The sequence below is a fragment of the Dendronephthya gigantea genome, unplaced genomic scaffold (genome assembly GCF_004324835.1).
Source record: "Dendronephthya gigantea isolate DGI-Jeju-01 unplaced genomic scaffold, DenGig_1.0 000065F, whole genome shotgun sequence".
Lineage (NCBI taxonomy): Eukaryota > Metazoa > Cnidaria > Anthozoa > Malacalcyonacea > Nephtheidae > Dendronephthya > Dendronephthya gigantea.
The window spans coordinates 697225-716086 of NW_021163075.1; the positions used below are offsets into that span (position 1 = coordinate 697225).

The 18862-nt window shown below is 36.5% G+C and overlaps 2 protein-coding genes across 3 annotated transcripts; both read right to left on the reverse strand.

Annotated features, from left to right (window-relative positions):
* Positions 1-3433: 3433 nt before the first annotated feature.
* LOC114530750 (delta and Notch-like epidermal growth factor-related receptor) lies at positions 3434-7611 on the reverse strand. Of its 2 annotated transcripts, none has more exons than XM_028552367.1 (3): positions 7518-7611; positions 4468-4792; positions 3434-3656 (listed from the first exon to the last, which is right to left on the reverse strand). In XM_028552367.1, exons 1-3 carry the CDS (start codon positions 7535-7537, stop codon positions 3447-3449), a joined length of 555 nt encoding a protein of 184 aa, XP_028408168.1. In that variant the 5' UTR covers positions 7538-7611; the 3' UTR covers positions 3434-3446. The 2 variants fall into 2 exon arrangements, with proteins under 2 accessions (XP_028408168.1, XP_028408167.1); XM_028552366.1 differs by lacking the exon at positions 7518-7611 and adding an exon at positions 5788-6005.
* Positions 7612-8020: 409 nt separating this feature from the next.
* Positions 8021-10137, reverse strand: LOC114530768. The gene is made up of 3 exons (XM_028552388.1): positions 10054-10137; positions 9016-9340; positions 8021-8435 (listed from the first exon to the last, which is right to left on the reverse strand). Exons 1-3 carry the CDS (start codon positions 10071-10073, stop codon positions 8127-8129), a joined length of 654 nt encoding a protein of 217 aa, XP_028408189.1. The 5' UTR covers positions 10074-10137; the 3' UTR covers positions 8021-8126.
* Between the last annotated feature and the right edge of the window lie 8725 nt (positions 10138-18862).

Genomic DNA, 18862 nt, shown 5'->3' on the forward strand with positions numbered 1-18862 from the left:
TACTGCGTTGACCTTGCATTTAAATTCCAACAAAAGCTTCATTTCAATAGGGAGGACTTTTTTGAAGTAAAGTGAGATACAGCTTTAATGAGCTTTATCACTTATTATCTATACTTTGAATTGAATTTGATGCAATGTAGGGGTGTAGTCATTACAACAATGTTCTTGGGCTTTTTTGGCGTCATTAAGACTCATTTTCATACCTCAAAATCATCTCACACTTTGTTGAATCTCGGATAGCCGGCTCACGTAAACAGCCTTACAACCTCTCTCACCCATACAAAATGGCTTCGTTTAAGCTTCATTACCATCTCCTTATGATCTTATATCTATTGTATTCGAACGGGACCATGTAATCAGCCCATAACCGATGTAACCGATCCGGTATAAAAACAAAAGAACCCCGATTAACTATATGCAGTGTTTTACAATAACGGCAAAAAAAAATGTCCTCAGCATTAAAAACAATACACAATTAGTCGATATTCCTCTCATTATCAGTTGTTATGAGGCATTCGATGCAAATATGTGTGAAGCACCGTGTTAGAAACAGGCCCAATTCAAATGCATATCGCTTGACTCACAGTCAATTGCTGCATGATGCTAGTAAGAAAAGTTAAAAAATATATGCGACAATTCTTATATTATAAGAGTGAACATACATGATGTATTTATATTGTCGGATATATCAAGCTTTGGCGTTAAAGAAAACCGATTAATCCTGCAAACCTGGCAAGTTTGAAATTCCGAAGACCGGCATGCAAACATGTGCATGTGATCCTGAATGAACCTTCATCAGAACAAATCCACAATGTCTTTTAAAATATATATTCGTCTCATGGTAATTGGTAAGTCGAATTACATTTTTTTATAACTGATATCAAAAAGAAGCCAATTTGATAAAGAAAAGCCATATTGTGGCTCAGAGATCAATGAAAATAAGACAACTATATACATATAATTATTATGTACATGCATGCGTAAATTTTTATTGCAATATGTTTATCACAAACTGCTTTCTAAAGGCCTGTACTTCGAATACATTCCAGTAAATTAGTGCAATTATAATATAATCGTTTCGTACATGCATACATGTGGCTCTAGAAGTATAGATATGTTGTGCATGAACTTTCCAATAATTATAATGAATCGCCTTCGTGATTGGAGTCCATATTGATTAGGCGATCTACCTTGAGGTAGGCTTTGTTTTGGTCTTGGTCTCTTCTTTGTTTTCACAGCGGCCGTGTCACATATTATTCAAACACATATTGTCGTGTTGCCATGTATGTTTACTTTAATTTACAGCCTGCCTATCGGTATAAAACCTGCTGCATGGGATCAGTTGTACGAGTGCTGGCCATAGCGCTATCCACCGGATGGTGATTTTTCGGCAACCGTTCTAAAAATGCTTGAAGAGCAATAAAATTTCAGCTTTGGAACAAACAATTGTTAAAGAAGACCCTCAAATTTGGAATACTAAGATTTAATCAAAATTATTCCTATAACAAGCGATTGAAAAAAACATTATCCGAAGGATAGCGCTAAAAAGTATCGATGTGGTTTGGCCAGCCGATAAAAACGTATAATTATGACATACAATTAAATACCAATTTCCAGTTTACGCGGTATACGTCTTCAACATTTACTGTCACAGAGAATATCCCTGTGATGTATATATCCTAAGATCCTTCAGGTCAGGAGGAGCGAGGGTAAATCTGTCGCGCATGCGAACTCCAGCTGTTTAAAAGCATGTCGTTTTTCTACTTTGTGAGCGATTTGAAATTCCGGACTGCGATCTTATCGCGAAAACACTGCAAGATAATTTTTCACGTTTTGTTAGGTATCCTTACTCGTATTATGTGAAACACTTCAAGATCAAAATTATCTACAAAAATCCACTTACCTTCTCAATAAACAGCCGAATAAGAAAACCCGAAATGCCACGCAAACAACAGCTTAGCAAAATATAGGAATCTCGTAGAATCAGGACCCGGCACGAAATTAGGAAATAGGAGCAAAAGCAAAACATGAAAGCGAGGCGTCAATACGACATAGCATCCAGCCGTTACGTCACGATTATGAAGCATTCTTCTTTGTCCGGAACGCAATTATAACTTGGAACTTACCAACTCCGAAATAGCATTGTTGTGATAGTATAACTTTCTCCTTTTCTAATCAGCAGCTGGGGGAATTCCCTGCGTCATATTGGCTACAGCAGCGAGCGGGATTTTGTGATATCTCACCACATTCAGCCGGTATATCGTATTATATCCAGGATCAATATAATGATAAATAGTAGCTACTAAAGTTTCTTTAAACAGTATAAGAAGACCGCGTTGCAATTTGGTTTGCGATTGGTTGATCACAAACATCGGGAGACGACGTTGTGAGGTTGATTTATACTATCACATATCGGTGTCACCGAAAATTTAACCCCCCCCCCCGAAAGAAAGAAAAATTGCTAACGCGTTGCTGAGATGACATTACTGGGATAAAAATATGAAAAAAAATGTCATAGAAGTACTGTTCTTCCCGTCTTCAATCGAACTCCGCAACTGCTATATGTAAGACAGAAGTTGCTTTATTTTCAAGTTTTGTCTCGTGCCTTATATAATTCTATAACAACAAGTCGGCCATCTTTAATTGCGAAATCGTGGCCTTATGAACTATTATATTATATGTATTATTATACATTTCGTGTGTGTTGTCGTTCCTGATTGGTCAGAAAGCACCGGTTAATTTTCATTATTCTGTATCTATTAAGTAACTTCAGCTGCTGACGTGCTCAGCGTCCCGAAATTTTGGATCGAATTTGTATCCAAAAAACAATTATTGAACTGTTGATCGTTCCCATATCTTTGCGCGACAGCAACTTGAACCCAATTCTTCAAATATATTTGTCTGTAAATATACGATGTTAGTGCCATTTTGGGAAACGTTTTGATGTCGTATCATTTAGTAATCGTAGCAGGTGGCACCGCATTAAGCTACGTTGTATGCTAAGAGCTAAGCTGTATGCAAATATTAGCGAATGTGTGAAAGTTTTAATGAATAATGTACAGCACACGGTCAGTTCATTTTTAGCATGTTTGGATTCACATATTTAACAAAGCAAAATTAAAAACAAAAGCGCACAGTATTCTATTCGTACACACAGATCGATAAAGCTCAGTCCATTACCATTTATTTTATGGCAAGAGAAATTGCTTTAAAACTTTATTTAACCTTTACATGCATCCATGCAATAAAACCCATAAATGCTTGATAATTGCCTTGCAAAATTTGCAAACTCGTATGCTTTTGCTGCCAAAAGAGAAAGATAAAATTTTCAAACATACTTTTCTTATTGGTTGGAACGATTGGTTGGTTACACAAAAACTGAAGGAATATCGTTTCGCTAGTTTTATATGCTAAACATAAAATTTTACTGGTGAATAAAATTTACACTACAGAGTTGTTATAGGCCAGTCAAAACATGAGATGGTTTTCTCGTCACAGTTGTCTCCAAAGTAACCATCAGGACATTCGCAGGTGAAACGTTTCCAAGACGGAACAAACGTCGGTTGACAGGTTTTGTTTCCCGGACAGATATCTGATTTCTGACAGCAGTTATACTTCATGTAGCAACTTATGCCTGAACATTGGTCATCATCATTCTAAAGGGAAAAAAATATTTCAAAATTCCGTTCCATAACATCTCTTTCTTGTTTCCTCTCATTTAAACAACTGATATTATCAAACTCTTCTTAATGAAAATTGATAGCCCAAAAATAGCGAAAACTGAGGTCATATTCTGTTGCTGCCTCCTCCGACCTGCGCGGTGAAATGTTTATCATTGTCTTTTACTGGAACTTAAATCTTTGTCTTTTCATGAAACAAAGCTCATTTATGGAAAAGCAGTAAATTCTTAAACTCGCGTATGAGCATAAAGTGCTCTTATGACAAGAACAACATTGAAATTCGCATTGTAAATTAGTGAGATAAATATGCGTTAATATCCGTGCGTATAGTACCGCGCACGTGCGTTCCGTGGCGTAGCCAGGTTAGAAAATTTGGGGGGGGGGCAACAGTGAGTGAGGAAGCCACAAACTATCTGGGGGGGTCCGGGGGGCATTCTTCCCCGAGAAAATGTGGGATTTCTAAGGCTTGGAAACGCCATTTCCCGCATTCTGATACGAGCTTTTAAAAGTAATCGTAAGGCTACAAATGACAAAATTCTGTCATTATTACATTAGATCAACGAACAATACACGTGAAAATCTCTTTAGATTTACTGATTACTCGTTGCTTACCTAACTTGATCCCCCCTCCTCATATTCTCCTGGATTTAAAAATTTTCATGAAAACAGTTTTAAAGACAATTGGGGGGGACCGCCTCCCCCCTCTTGCCTACCGCCCCCCCCCCTTGCCTCCCCTTGGCTTACGCCCCTGCGTGCGTTCGAAAATCTACATTACTTCTTGAAATACCTGGAAAGTTTGCACCAAATCTCGCATTTGGTACGTGACGTAGACACAGCCTTTCTCTTCATGAAGCAATGAACTGTTTTCGTCCTTGTGACTTGAGAACAGTTGACATTGTGTATTCTGGCAAACCTGAAACGACTGACATCGACAATCCTCAAGGCAGTGTTCCAGACATTCTGCTATGCCTCCATTTACTATCATGTACTTTCCAAGTGAGAAAGATTGGTCAAATGCTTTGTTGTTGTCGACCGTCATGGAAAATTGTGGTTGACTCTTGAACATGGATGCGCTGCCTTCAGCAATTGTTGCCAACAGTGCGACGAATAAACTTGTAAAAATTAAACAAACAAACTCAAAACACGTGAAAAACTTCATAAACCCTGACCTAAACTTCACACAACTCTTTCGAAGAATGGTCGAAACTTTGGTCGAAACACTGCATGAGATATTTGTTGTGCAAATGGTTTAACTGTTGTAAAAAAATTGTGCAAACTGCTATGTGAAAGTACAGATTTTTTGACGGGAATATATACAAAGCGAGATAGCGTTATAATTTCGTGTGCGCTTCACAAATTCCGGGAGTACCACACTGATTAGGCAGTCAAAATAGTTCGACAAAATGAATACAGGCAGATTATGCTTACATAGGCCACTCGATCATTTTGCGTCTCATAATAATTTTTCACTCGTGTGCACCCCCATGCAAAAATTATCATGTTGATGCAAGTTGCCGGTTTAAAAAAGGTGAGCGAACAATGTTGTGTTTTATCCAGTGAACAGTATTGTTAACAATATTGTTGAACCTTGTTGAACCATCAAATGCTGTTGCAATAATATGTTGCGCGCGTCAACTGTGCATGGCAACATTGATGATTCAACAAGATTCAATAATATTGTTAACGACACTGTTCACAGGGTGCAGCACAACATTGTTCACTCTTGATGCGACAACCTGATCAATTTGTGGCCATGTAATTGCGAAGATCGCACAAACACATCATGCAGGCATGAAATTTCACGTAACAAATTAAGAGATGCCTGCCTAAGTACAATTTTCATACCAAGTGTACTTGCATAGCAGTGCGATTGTTTATCATTTTCAAAGTATATCCTAGAACTTACATTTACCATGCACTGCAACTATTTCGAAGGCATTTAAACCTTTAAAATGTAGGTAATATACTCGATGTATTCGAGTTGTGGTAATTTACTCTGACTAACGGTAAATTCATTGGCAACACAGTGTTAAGTAAAACTATACTAAATTACTAGATTATTAATGATGTGGTCGCTTTAAGTTAGTTAATAATTGTACTTTACTACCTCAAAAGTAAACCAAGCATCTTCTCTGTGACTTTTCGGGACTTTCAGAACGTTATATGACAAACCTTGATGCAAGGATGCTGTGTTCGCACGTTTTGACGTAGTTATTTCTATATATTTTTAACGTAGTTATTGCCAGACAGACCACCTGGTGTTGTGTGTTAATGTCATCTTGATGCATGAAGGAAATTTGCATTCCAATTATATTTGCATTAACGTCGACACACACCGGACGTGATCCGCCAATGCGACGCGATTTTTACAAATTTTTCTGTTCCAGAAGCTGCTAACTTTGAAAATGTTGTGATATTCTTGGTAATTACCGAGTGATAGTACATTTTGACTGGTCTGGTACCCATATCTCTAAAGAGGTTCTTTCAGAATCGAATCTATATTTGCTTTTGAAAATGGAAATTCACGTCGCGTTAGGGAATCGCGTCCAGTGTGTGGACCTTTATTGTCATGTTGACTTGTGCGAAACGAAACATATACTTTAGTCGCCACGTTTTTACAGTGTTTACGATGCTGTACAACATATTGCGACGTTGAAAATACGTTAAAATTAAGGATAAGCCGTTCGGACTCCTGTTATTGGCATTTTTCCTACCAGAGAGTCAACAATTGCTTTCCGTAGCATAGACTACTTAAGTCTTTTGCTTAGCCTAAAACGTTAAGATGCCTTTTGCCGACAAGAATGTGTTTGTATTGAAAATTAAGTCTAACATAGGTTTAAAAGCAGTAGCGGCGAGCACGCGGCTAAGGTTTTTAGATTATTAACTAAAATGTTAATCAGTCTTTTATTTGTCGTTTTTATAATATGCCCTACTTTTTACCCGTTTTAATATATACCGAAATGGTCGATTATATATGTCAAACACTTAGATGTTACCATGGTTTTATTTCAAATGCTTTTTTATGCACTTCAACGTGGCGCTTTAATTAAAGAAGCGTTGCGAACTTTGTAAATAATGTAAATAAAAAAACGCGCTTTTAAGAGTTTTGTCCCTGAAGCTCAAGTTATTTAAATAGAAGCATGTTTCGCGTTTGACGAGTGTGGGTCAGCTGTGTGATTCAGTTAAGCTTGGCCCCAAAAACGTTATTTTACAAGAGGTCATTAATACTTCGATCGAAGTTTGTTTGCCTGAGTCAGTTTGATCGATCGATCATAAATTCTGCGCGCGCATGGATCCATGTTACTCCGATGGCCTTCTGTGAAATTGAGAGTTAAATCAAGTTTATGTCGAAAAGGAATTCGCTGAAATTTGCTTTCGTCATCCAACCTTTACACGATAGATCTTTATCAACAGAATAATTTTGAAAAATTCTGTTTATATCTGCGATATAAACTTTATAAACTTCACTAGCGGTTGTTTTAATTGAAACGTCTCTGTTGCCATAGAAATGGTTGCTAAGTGCAAGTTCTGTATAGATTTTCGCTCGAGAAACATTCCCGGAAAGGTTTATTAAATTTTAGTTTTTAGCCAGAAATTTAGACGTTTGAAATCCTTGTTAAAAATGTACATTTAACCAATTCAAGAAACTGTAGCAAACCGCATTGAATAAGAATTTTGAAGTAAGGAGCCGGTTGAAAGTCGAAAGGCTCGGTATAACGCCATTCAACATTGAATTTTTCGACAATGAAATGAAACGCTGAAATGAAACACTACTGAGCGACTGCATGCATGCAGCAGTATATATAACCTGGTTCCCAATAATAGACCGAACATTACCTCAAACTTCTTGCGACCATATTCTCTCTGCAATGACGTTTCTAAACTTCTCATTTGCTGTTTTCAGGAAGTTGTTAAATATGCTTTGATGCTTTGATGCATGTTGTAGTATGTTGTCCGTTCCTTTTGAACGTAACTGTTGACATAGACCATCTGCTGTTATGCAAATATGGTGTTAAAGGAGTAAAATTTCACGTTCATATTTTGTCTGCCTGATAGTCATGTTGATTTATGAGAAAACATGGCCAATAAATTTGAGCATAATTTTTCTTGCAAAGTCGAGTTTCCGAGCTTACGACAACGATCGAAAGAAAAAAGTTGACTGAGAAGCTTTTCAAAGATTTGACTTGTCTTGAAGAATATAAAAAGGACTCATTACTCAGTAATTCGAAAGTTTTTAATTTTAATTTCTGTTCACTTTAGTCCTTATTTTGTCTGAATTAATGTACATCTTTCTACTTCAGCTCTTTAAAAACTATATTGGTAGCTACGAAACAGGCTTCTAGAAATAGAGCAAATTTGGACATATCAATGCAAAAGAAAATTCTTTCACATAATTTCTGTATTGCACAACTAAGAAATATAGTTCACATGCGACCGGGTTTTTTATTATTTGTCCAAATTAGGTAGCGTTTTCTCATCATTACCACCACCGCCTAACACGCTTCCTCTGGCCTCCACCGGCTCTCTCTGGCTACTTCCCCCTGGCACACTTTCCTGTCTTCCACTTCCATGCGATACTGGGGGCATTGGGCGACAGTCGTCTCCATGATAACCTTCCTCACATTCGCAGGTGAAACGTTTCCAGGGCTGATCAAGCGAGGGCATTGGAATACAAATTTTTTTCTTCGGACAGATTCCTGACACTTGACAACAGTCGTAGCTCATGTAACAACTCATGCCGGAACAATGGAAACTCTAGAAAGAGAGAATGACCCTAAGATTTGTCCATGGAATGTCCTGGTAAAAAAGAACATAGCGCGAGAAAATGGAAATAGCCACGTATAGTATACAAATAAGTTATAGGTTTTTTCAATGTCAATGACTTCCAATATACGAACAAATTTGAGCAGGCTATATTGCTCAACATAGAATATTCGTTACAATTGAATTCTTCGCTTCTTGCAGAAATGTAGAAGTACCAGGCAAAAGACAACGCGTTAAACGAGTTCATTAACATGCACGATTTTCACTTATACTATAGGTGGGGGCAACTTTTATCCATTTAAGCAGTTTGTCTCGACCGCAAGGGCTAACTTTTGCAAACGTCGCGTGCGTAATAGGCAATAGCCAATAGAAAATTTATTCAAAAGACAACATCGCGTGCTTTTTGCTTGAAATTTTATCATATAAACGCTTGGTAAAGTTTTCCCAGGGATGTTTCTGGTACCCAAAATCTCATAAACAGCGCCGGCCTTACTATCGTTTCTCTCTGCCAATAAAAACATGTTAATTAGGGCAAAGCAACTCTAAAAATGCATGCACATAATTATAATACCTGAAAACTCAAGTCTGAATGTTGTATCTCGTACGTAGCATAGACGCAGCTCTCATTGTTATGAAGCAATGCACTGTTTTCTTCCTTGTGACTTAAACACAGTTGACATTTTGTATTTTGGCAAATTTGAAACGACTGACATCGACAGTCCTCCAGGCAGTGTTCCAGACAATCTGCTATGTTTCCATCTTTTATCCGGATCGTTTTAATGAAATAAGATTCGTCAAACGCCTTGTTATTGTCAGCTTTTATGGTAAATTGTGGTTGACCGTTGAGGCCTGACGCGCTGGTGTTAGTCAGTGTTGCCAACACGAGGAGAACGAAACTATAAAATACAAACGTGAAGGTCAACACACACTGAATGCCACTCGCCAACGCATTTTTTTCACGCGAACCTTTCTCAGTTTGATATTTTTCCCAGATATGTTTAAATATACTATCAAGAATATGCAACATGATCAAACATAGTTGCTATTGATTACTCAAAAGTTCATAAAAATCTCGTCACGGTTGGCAGATAGGGTCCGGTGTTTGTCGGCCTTGAAGGTTGGCTTTTAACATAGCACTTTAAACCATTATAGGATTTGTTCGGTTGAACGCCAATAGCTATACTGGATATATATAACGGGTTGTGAGGAAGCATCCCAAGCAAGAAACTTGTGGAATTTGAATGCTCACGAGTAATCTCCTGAAATCCTAGGCTAGTGTTTGGACGCCAAATATACTTCAGAGTTTTAAGTATTATATGCAATTATGCATGCATATGTGAACGTTCTAATCATCTTTTTACAAACTAGAAATTTTTACATAAAAACTAGAACTTTTTACAGCAGTGGTCTTTGACAGGTGTAAAAAATAATAGCTATTAAAACAGATCTTAGCAAAATCGAGGGTATGATGCAGGCAGGATATATAAAGACATTTGTTCTGAGAATTCTGACAATGTAATCGATTCTACTCAGCCACGAAGAGCATGCAGGGAACTTAAACACAATTAGATAGTCTGGTTGCCGTTAAATAAACTATTATGTACTTTACCTCAAACATCGTCCAACCATCTTTTCTCGTCTCTGAACTTTTTGACTTGCTGTTTCAGTCAAAATGTTTTACAACATGCGTTGATGTATGTTGTGTTCGTATACCTTTTAAGTAACAATTGACGGGTTGATTGAGGTCCACCTGGTGTTTATGTTAATACAGTGTTGATCCAATGAAGAAAAAACATTTTCATTTTATTTATTCTTTTGCCATGTTCATTTGTGCGAATCGAAATATCTATTGTGGTCGCAACGTTAGTGAAGAACCCTTCTCATTCGGTTCAGCTTTCCCACTCAAAAGTATGCCAACAATTCTTTCGGACGTGTGTACCATCGCTATGATCGAGTTTAATCATTAAATTGCTGCTCTGATGAATTTAAACATGGCCAGAATTCGCGGATATATGGAATATGCAGATTGCCGTAGATAATTTGCATATAATATATAATAATAGTAATATTGTTAGTACTTTGAATTATACAGTTTAAGTGGAAGTAGAGTATTAGTTTTGTCCGAGTATTCTAGCCCTAAGTTCAAATGAACGGCAATTTCGATAATTGAGTTGAAATGAACCCACCGTTAAAACTAAATATTGCCTTTTTAACCTGCTTAATCTAGCTACTAAAACGGGTAAACAAAAACCGCTTAAAATGTAGCCAGTTTTGATGCATGCTGCAGTTTAATTATGCACTTAAAACTTTTTGTAAACTTTGTAAATATTGCATGTAATAAAATAAGACGCACCGTTTAGAGTTTTTTTGCGTAAATAAAGCTTGAATTTGAGTCAAATGAAGCTCCATCCATTACAAAGTATCAGAGTTTATGGTTTTAAAATAGGCATCTCTGCCAATGCAGTTGCGTCACACAATTTTATGCATGGACGCTGACAGCTCTCGGAGAAGTTATAAAATATTCATAATGCGATTATGTGCATTAATACGATCGCATGAGAGAAAACACAACGCCAGTTTTGTCGGAATGATTCGAGGAAAATTCGAAAAATCATTATGGCAGGGAAAAAATTTCTTGTAGTCAGTTTTCCGAATTTTCAACCGCTAATAAGAAATTTGTCGACGATGACGTCTATCTGGCTTTCCGCCTCGATGTATTATAAAATTACTCCATATATATATTTATAACGAATGCACTATACATGATAAAGAGAAAATATCCTAGCATCTTAGCTATTTTCCATTTTTCAATTGCAGCGTAGATAAAACACAGTTCGCTTCAGGTTTGGCGTTTGCCGGGATTAAAAATAATATAACAAATTAAATGTTGAAGATCACAAATTTCTGTCATTTAATTAACGACACCTTGCAAAACTTCAAACAAAAATCCTCGACAGTTATAGCTATACTGTAAGTCACTACGGTAAAGGGCTCTCGTGCAAGATATGTCTATTTAAAAATCGTGAAAAATCAGTTTCATCCAACCATACCGTAGACTGTAACTTTTACATATCAGTGTAAAAAAATCTTACGATTACGGTTGCACTTACTTACCAAACCACAACTGATTCGTGGAGTCGGTATCATATACACAAGCATGCACATTTTTAAGACACTCATAACCGGCGCTACGAGGAGAGCTTTGAAAATACTGACTATAAGTAGGACAAGGCATATAACCAGTGCTTTCGACATGAACATGTAAAGGCCAAGATGATTGATGGAGCGTTATTTTGCAATGATCCAAATTAATTGCACCAATTTTTCCCCGAGGGGAGAAAATAAAACTTGTTTTTTTGTTGAGATGAAAAATATCTTCTTCTTGGCCACGAGGAACCTGAATATCTCTTAGTGGTACTTGAAGGAAGTCCGAATTGCAGACGTTATAGTGTTTCTCGTAGTCACAGGTGAAACGGAGAAAATCTGATTTCCGTTTGATAGATTTCATCTTATCTTTGTCAAGTCGATAACCGTTCCATGCAATTTCACTTTCTCCATGACCAAAATTTCTAAATAAAGGCTTTTGAAACTGCCGAGAATTAGCACGGCTGTACGACTGCACCAGAGTCCAGGCACCATCTGAATCAAAATGGCAGTAAACTTCATACGCTCGTTTGCGAGAGTCCAGTATTTTATACTTGCCAGATTTTCGTTGACTATTTGCGTATCCAGCGCATGAATTGATTGGCTCGCTACAGCTGTCTCCATGGTAACCTTCCGGAAATTCGCAGGTGAATCGTTTCCAGGACGGACCAAGGAGGCTCGAGTTCTTTGGTTTACATTTCTTGTTCGTAGGGCAGATCCCTGATACCTGACAACAGTTGTACTTCATGTAGCAACTCATGCCTAAACATTGATCATTTTCATTCTAAATTAAAAGAAAGAAAATGCGCTTAGAATTTTTCATGTTTTTCAAAAGTGTCATAAGAACAGAATATAGGAACAGAATATCCCAATATTATAGTTTATACACTCCTTTTATCAACCATAATGCGACACATTACAGTTGCGTTGCAGCTGTACAGCTAATCCATCCTAATTAGCTTATTTAGATAAAATGCTAAAAGCCCTAATAGCTTTAATAGTACTTACGGCTTAAATAGATCAAATTGCAAAACGGTGTTATTATTACAGAATTATTACAGAATTATTAAAATTTATATAAATATTTATATAGAGGATTAAAATTATTGACTATACCAAGCAAATTTTCTACAGTTTTAATTTTTTACTGTTTTTTTGTAGTCTTAATTGCTATATCCATTATAATTTCATCTTCCTTCCTAATTTTGTTTCAATTTGCCGATTTATGCTTGATCGAAAACGGTAAAATTTGCTCCGAAGTTGAAATGAGTTATACTTGTCACTTATAAGAATTCTACTCCTAGCTACTTGTTGAATTTAAAAACATGGAGTGTGACTTCTGTGAAGTTTCTAATATCTATTTATTACAAATACCGAAATGCCCCCTAAAATGCTGAGGAGGAGATTGAGAAAATTTTCAATTGCGTTTGCTTAGTGCGTAAGATTTTTCTCTTGATGCAGTATTTGATGTAAAATGTACGAACAGAAAATCTGCATTCGCATCATTTGGCTCTGGTGATACCTGAAATGTTTCGATGAAATTTCGCATCTCGTACGTGGCATAGATGCAGCTCTCATTCTCATGAAGCAAAGAAGTGTTTTCTTCCTTGTGACTTGAGCACAGTTGACATTTTGTATTTTGGCAAATTTGAAACGACTGACATCGACAGTCCTCTAGGCAGTGCTCCAGACAATCTGCTATGTTTCCATCTTTTATCGTAAACGTTTCAAACAGACATGATTCGTCAAACGCCGTGTTGCTGTCGGCTTTTATGGTAAGTTGTGGTTCACCGTTCATCCCTGACGCGCTGGTGCGAGTCAGTGTTGCCAACACAACGACAATGAAACTATAAAATAGACACAAACATTGAAATACATAACCAAATCCAAGTCATTATATAGTCAATTGCGCAGCTGAATGTTGAAAGCTATATGCTGAATGTATATATTAACGCCATCCATCATTGAGAACAAGTACAACATCAGTATCATTATCATTAAAACAGTGACATTTAGGAAGTAAACGTTGATTAAGGGTTTTGGGGAACCATCCCGAGCAAGAAACTTCTCAACTTTTCCGTTGGAGTAATTTCTTTGGCCTTTGTTCAGTCGTTATTATAAATTATATGATTATGCGTAACGAAATATTTTTTCAATTCCCCACTCCGAAATTTTTACATGAAATGAACTTACCGCAATAAGCTTTAACACGTGTAAAAAATAAAAGAACTGAGGGCATTATCAGCCGAGCCCAAAATATATTTTATAGGCATTCGTTCCGGGTCTTATGACAATGCTATCGACCCTACTCCGCCACGAAGATCAGTGAACAGAACCACATTTTAGACCGTGCGGTTGCCTTTAAATAAACTATCATGTACTCTACCTGAAAAATCTTCCAACCATCTTTTCCCGGCTCTGAACTTTTTGACTTGCTGTTTCAGTTAGAATGCTTTACAATATGCCTTGATGTATGTCGTGTTCGTACTTTTCAATTAAGTAACTATTGATTGGTTGATTGAAGTCCACCTGGTGTTTATGTTAATACAGTGTTGATCTAATGAAAGAAAATCGTTTTCATTTTATTTACTCTATGCCATGTTCACTTGTGCAAATCCAAATATCTATAACCAGTCTTTGGTTCCTTTTACTGGCATCCTTCTCGCGCTCAAAAGTATAGGAACATTTTCTTTCTATTCTATTACATCAACCACTTTGACATATAAGTGTAACATTGCTCTCTAAATACTTGACGTGTTCCGTTCCATGATGTTGGGGCTAACTTCTGTCGGCTTCCGCTATTCGCGTCTCATTCTGTGACGTCACGGAAAACAATTCTCCGACTGAAATCTTCAAATCTAACTAACTAATTAATGCATATGGCAGGTATCGCCAGTGATCTCACAATTTAAATATGCATACTTTTTACTGGCGGGAAGGATTCTTTGAATAAGCCTAGACGAAGAACATTTGAAAAGAATACCATTTGAAAAGAAAAGAGTCAAACTTTTCTAAGAAAATTTCCTTAGATGTGAGAACACTGGGTATCGCATCGTTTTAAAGCAAATTTTTACATTCAAGTAATTATCATGACAGGTGTTTCTTATCTGATCCGTGCCAATGCAGTGACAGTGTAAACGGGGCTTTAAATACGTTTTAGATAATATGGCATTGTTTTTAATTCTCTGATTTGATGTGATTTCTAATTCAACCGAGATAGCCATATTGATTGCATAAGATCTTCCAAAACGGAATTCGCAAAAAGAAACTTTATATTATACCCAGTGGCGTAGCCAGCCTGACGATTTAGTCATGCTATGCAAATTTTGTTTATTATCATTATTCATTTCTTTACTGAGAAATTCATTGTTTTCACATTTGATGAATACCAAAATATTAGCATAGCATGACTAAATTGTCGGGCTGGCTACGCCACTGGGTATACAAAACCAGTACTTTTGTTGGCATAGCGTTCTGTAAAATAACACTTTTTCGCGTTTAGTTGTCTTCCGCGTGAAACGAAATTAAAAAGAAACAAAATAAATAAATATTTTTGAATAAATCTTTAATAAAACGTTTCACATTTCCATTTTTTTACACATTTTTATTATATTTACTCACTATATATGTAGTTGGCTAGATATTTTTCCTAATATAACATCATGCTTAAAGTTTAACTAAATTTATAATTACACGGCAATACATACAATTCATTATATATAGTATGCAGTGTTTTTTTGGCGAATCCACCATTGGGAAAAGCGGCAAAAACACATGTGCGACTATTATTCACCAATCAGGAGTCTGGTATACGCACTCTGGGGAATAAACAACTTTTAAAAAACTTTTATTATATAAAAAAAACAATTGGGCGAACGAGTGAGATATCATTCTGAACATGAGGAATAAATTCCATATTTTCGCGTATCCATGTATTATATATTCTCTTTAAAATAACGAGAACTTCTGCGAGTTTAGCGGGATCATATGTCTTTAAATGCACAACAGCACAAGTGTGAACCTGTGGTTTTTCGAGTTTTTTTTTTAAAGCATTCTCTGTAAAAAGTTTTTGTGGTCTGTTGACTTTTACACGTTAATTATATACCACGCAACTTGGCCTTTTTTCGAAATCAAAATGTGGTCATTGTAAGTGATACATATAAATGAATTGTGAGAAAAGTCTGATTTGATGAAGCTATATATCTTCAAATAGAACAGGGGGTATATACTTTAGGATAATATCCTGATATGATAATATCAATTGAAACTTTGTGTCAGAAAATCGAATATTTTTCCCCAATCGTGGTTGGAGGCTATTGAATACCATTGTACGGAAAATTTTTATGTCGAATTTAAACGAGGTTTACTTAGACTTAAACGAGGTTTACTTTGTACAGTGTATTACATGACGTACATTTCTTCCACATCATGTCAGTACATACACTACTTTTATGGTTGGCCTTCGCCAAACCACAGTTGAGTCGTAGAGTCAGCATCGTCTACACAAGAATGTTTTCCTTTTAGACACGTATCATAATTGACGTGGTAGCTTCCAAAGTAATAATTAGTGTCACCGGCACAATCACTTGGCATGAAGTTACATTTATTACGGTCGAATATGATGTGAATATGCAAAGGCCAATCCCATGCAGAATGAATCTTTATTCCACACTCATTCAAATCATTTTCGCCAATCTTGACTCGAAAAGAACTGGTCTCTGTCCGTAATTTTTGGCTGAAAATATCTATCTCCCCAGATCTCAGAGTACCTTTCAATTGGAGATCGACAAAATCGGATTTACTGACGTTATAATGTTTTTCGTAGTTGCACGTGAAACGAAGAAAAAATGAATTTTTCTTTATAGATATCATTCTTTCTTTGCTAAGTCTGTACCCACTCCATTTCAGCGCATTCTCGTTGAGAGGAAGGTCCTTATTTAAAGGTCGCTTTAGGTTTTCCACAGTCTTGTTGGCAAAACTGTAAGATTGCACCAGAGTCCAAGAACCATAGGAATCAAAATAACAGTATACCTCATAAACTTGCTTTTTAGAGTCCATCACTTTATACAAACCCGGTTGTCGATCACCTTCAAGATACCCAGCACAGGACATTATTGGCTTCTCACAGTTGTCTCCATGGTAACCCTCAGGACACTTGCAGGTGAAACGTTTCCAGGAGTGATCAGACGAGATCGTCTGTTCACAGATCTGATTATCAGGACAGATACCTGATATTTGACACCTGATTTTAAATAAATCGAGGAAATAAAGGCCAAATGTATTTTATAACCATTCTTTTCGGCTCTCTTGATAATTGCTCCCATTCGACTCCACGAAGATAACGCATGATAAACACTCTAACGCAATACAACTTCCTAATGTGAAGCTAGAAAATGATCCGTTAGAAAATGATCATGAACTCTACCTTGAAAATCTTCCAACCATCTTTTCTGGTGTCTGAACTTTTTGACTTGCTGTTTCAGTCGGAATGTTTTACAATATGCCTTGATGTATGTTGTGTCCGCAACTTTAAATTATTATTGAAGGTTGATTGACGCCCACGTGGTGTCATGTTAATACAGTATTAATTAAAATGGAAGAAAACGGTATTCATTTTATTTGCTGTATTGCCATGTTGACTGTTTGTGCGAATCCAAATATCTATTCTAGCCGCGACGTTAGTGAAGAATCTCCTCACATATCACGAATGTACAAATGTTCGATGTATGAGTGCGCAGTACTCAATCTTTTTTCACAAAATGACCAACCTTCATTCTGGCTGTGATCGAGTTTACATTGACTGAAATGCTCCTGTGATTAATTTATTTAGGTTCCAATAAACAGTTGCAGCGGTGAACTACGCGCGTAGGGTATTGTGATTTCGATTGAAAAGAACCCGTCCGTTACTTTGTTATCTAATTTACCTTTTTAATCTTGCCTGAGTTATTAAAATAGAGGCATGTTTTGTTAAGTAACTGCAGCCGATTTTGTTGTGGTTTCCTTTAAAGCAGTCGAGCTTACTAAAGTTTATAGCAGTCGAGTTTACTGCGAGTGCTCTAAATTTAGATAATCAATGCATGCTATCCGTTAAACGAAAAGAGTTTAGTGTTTTAACACAAGAGATCTGCCGATGCATAGTTACGTCATACTATTTTATGCCAACTCCCAGACGATGAATAAAATATTTACAAATGAATATACACATTAATTATTACATTAATATGATCGCGTGAAAGAAAACGAAACGCCTTTTTCTTCGGAATATTAAATGCAAAGAAAACTCAGTGATGACGAAAAAGCAGTGATGAAGAAAAATTTCTTGTAGTTTTTTTCGAATTTTAACCGCCAATTAAAGTATGCCGACGATGACGTTTACCTCGCTTAATTCCTGCCTCTGTTTATTAAAAATTACTTCACATTTAACGAATACACTGCACATGAAAGAGAGAAAAATTGATAGCATCTTCTTGTATTATTCAATTGGTATTCATATTATAGAAAAACGCTTAAGTTCTAAGCAACCTTAATATCATCAAATAAGAATATTAGAATAGAAATTGCATTTAGCTGCAAACACTTTGCTCTTGCAGAATAATAAAGTAAGCAAGTAATTCGAGCAGATGTATATTTAAAAAACATGCGAAACAAGGAATTGTCTCTCTTATAAGTTCACCTCAACAGACGCATTCGGTAACTTTGATGTTCGCTGTGTTTTCAGACACTGTTTAAATAATATATGGCATGTTATTATAGACACTTCATCGGCGAAAAGTTAATTGAGCTGTCTTCCATGTCGGGAATGTTGCTTTCATTTTGGATATGAGGAGGCTTTCGTAATTGAGCAATTTATGGCTGTCTGAGCACGAAGATAGTATTTTGAATTCTTTGCAGGGGCGGATCTAGGGTAAGTGCGGTCAGTATTGCAACTTAAGTGTTTTTGGCAGCAAAATGACAAGTAAATATTGAAGTTTATTAAATTTTTGTTATATGAATAATTAATTTCCTTCACGATTGTAATAAAAAATTACAATCATAGTCCAGTTTGAAGAGTTCAGTTTCAGAAAAACATTATTTTAGCTAGAGCAGCGGTAATATGCCAAAAACTCGTAGAATCGGGTGGCCAATTCGTCGATAAGCCATTTGGATTTATCTCGACTGATTTTAAGGGTGGCCGGACTGATTTGCACTTAATTAAAGGGAGCGAAATCAGTCCTGCATTGTGATTCGTAAGATAGGTAAGATTGGTAAGACTGCGTTGCAAGATAACTGACTTG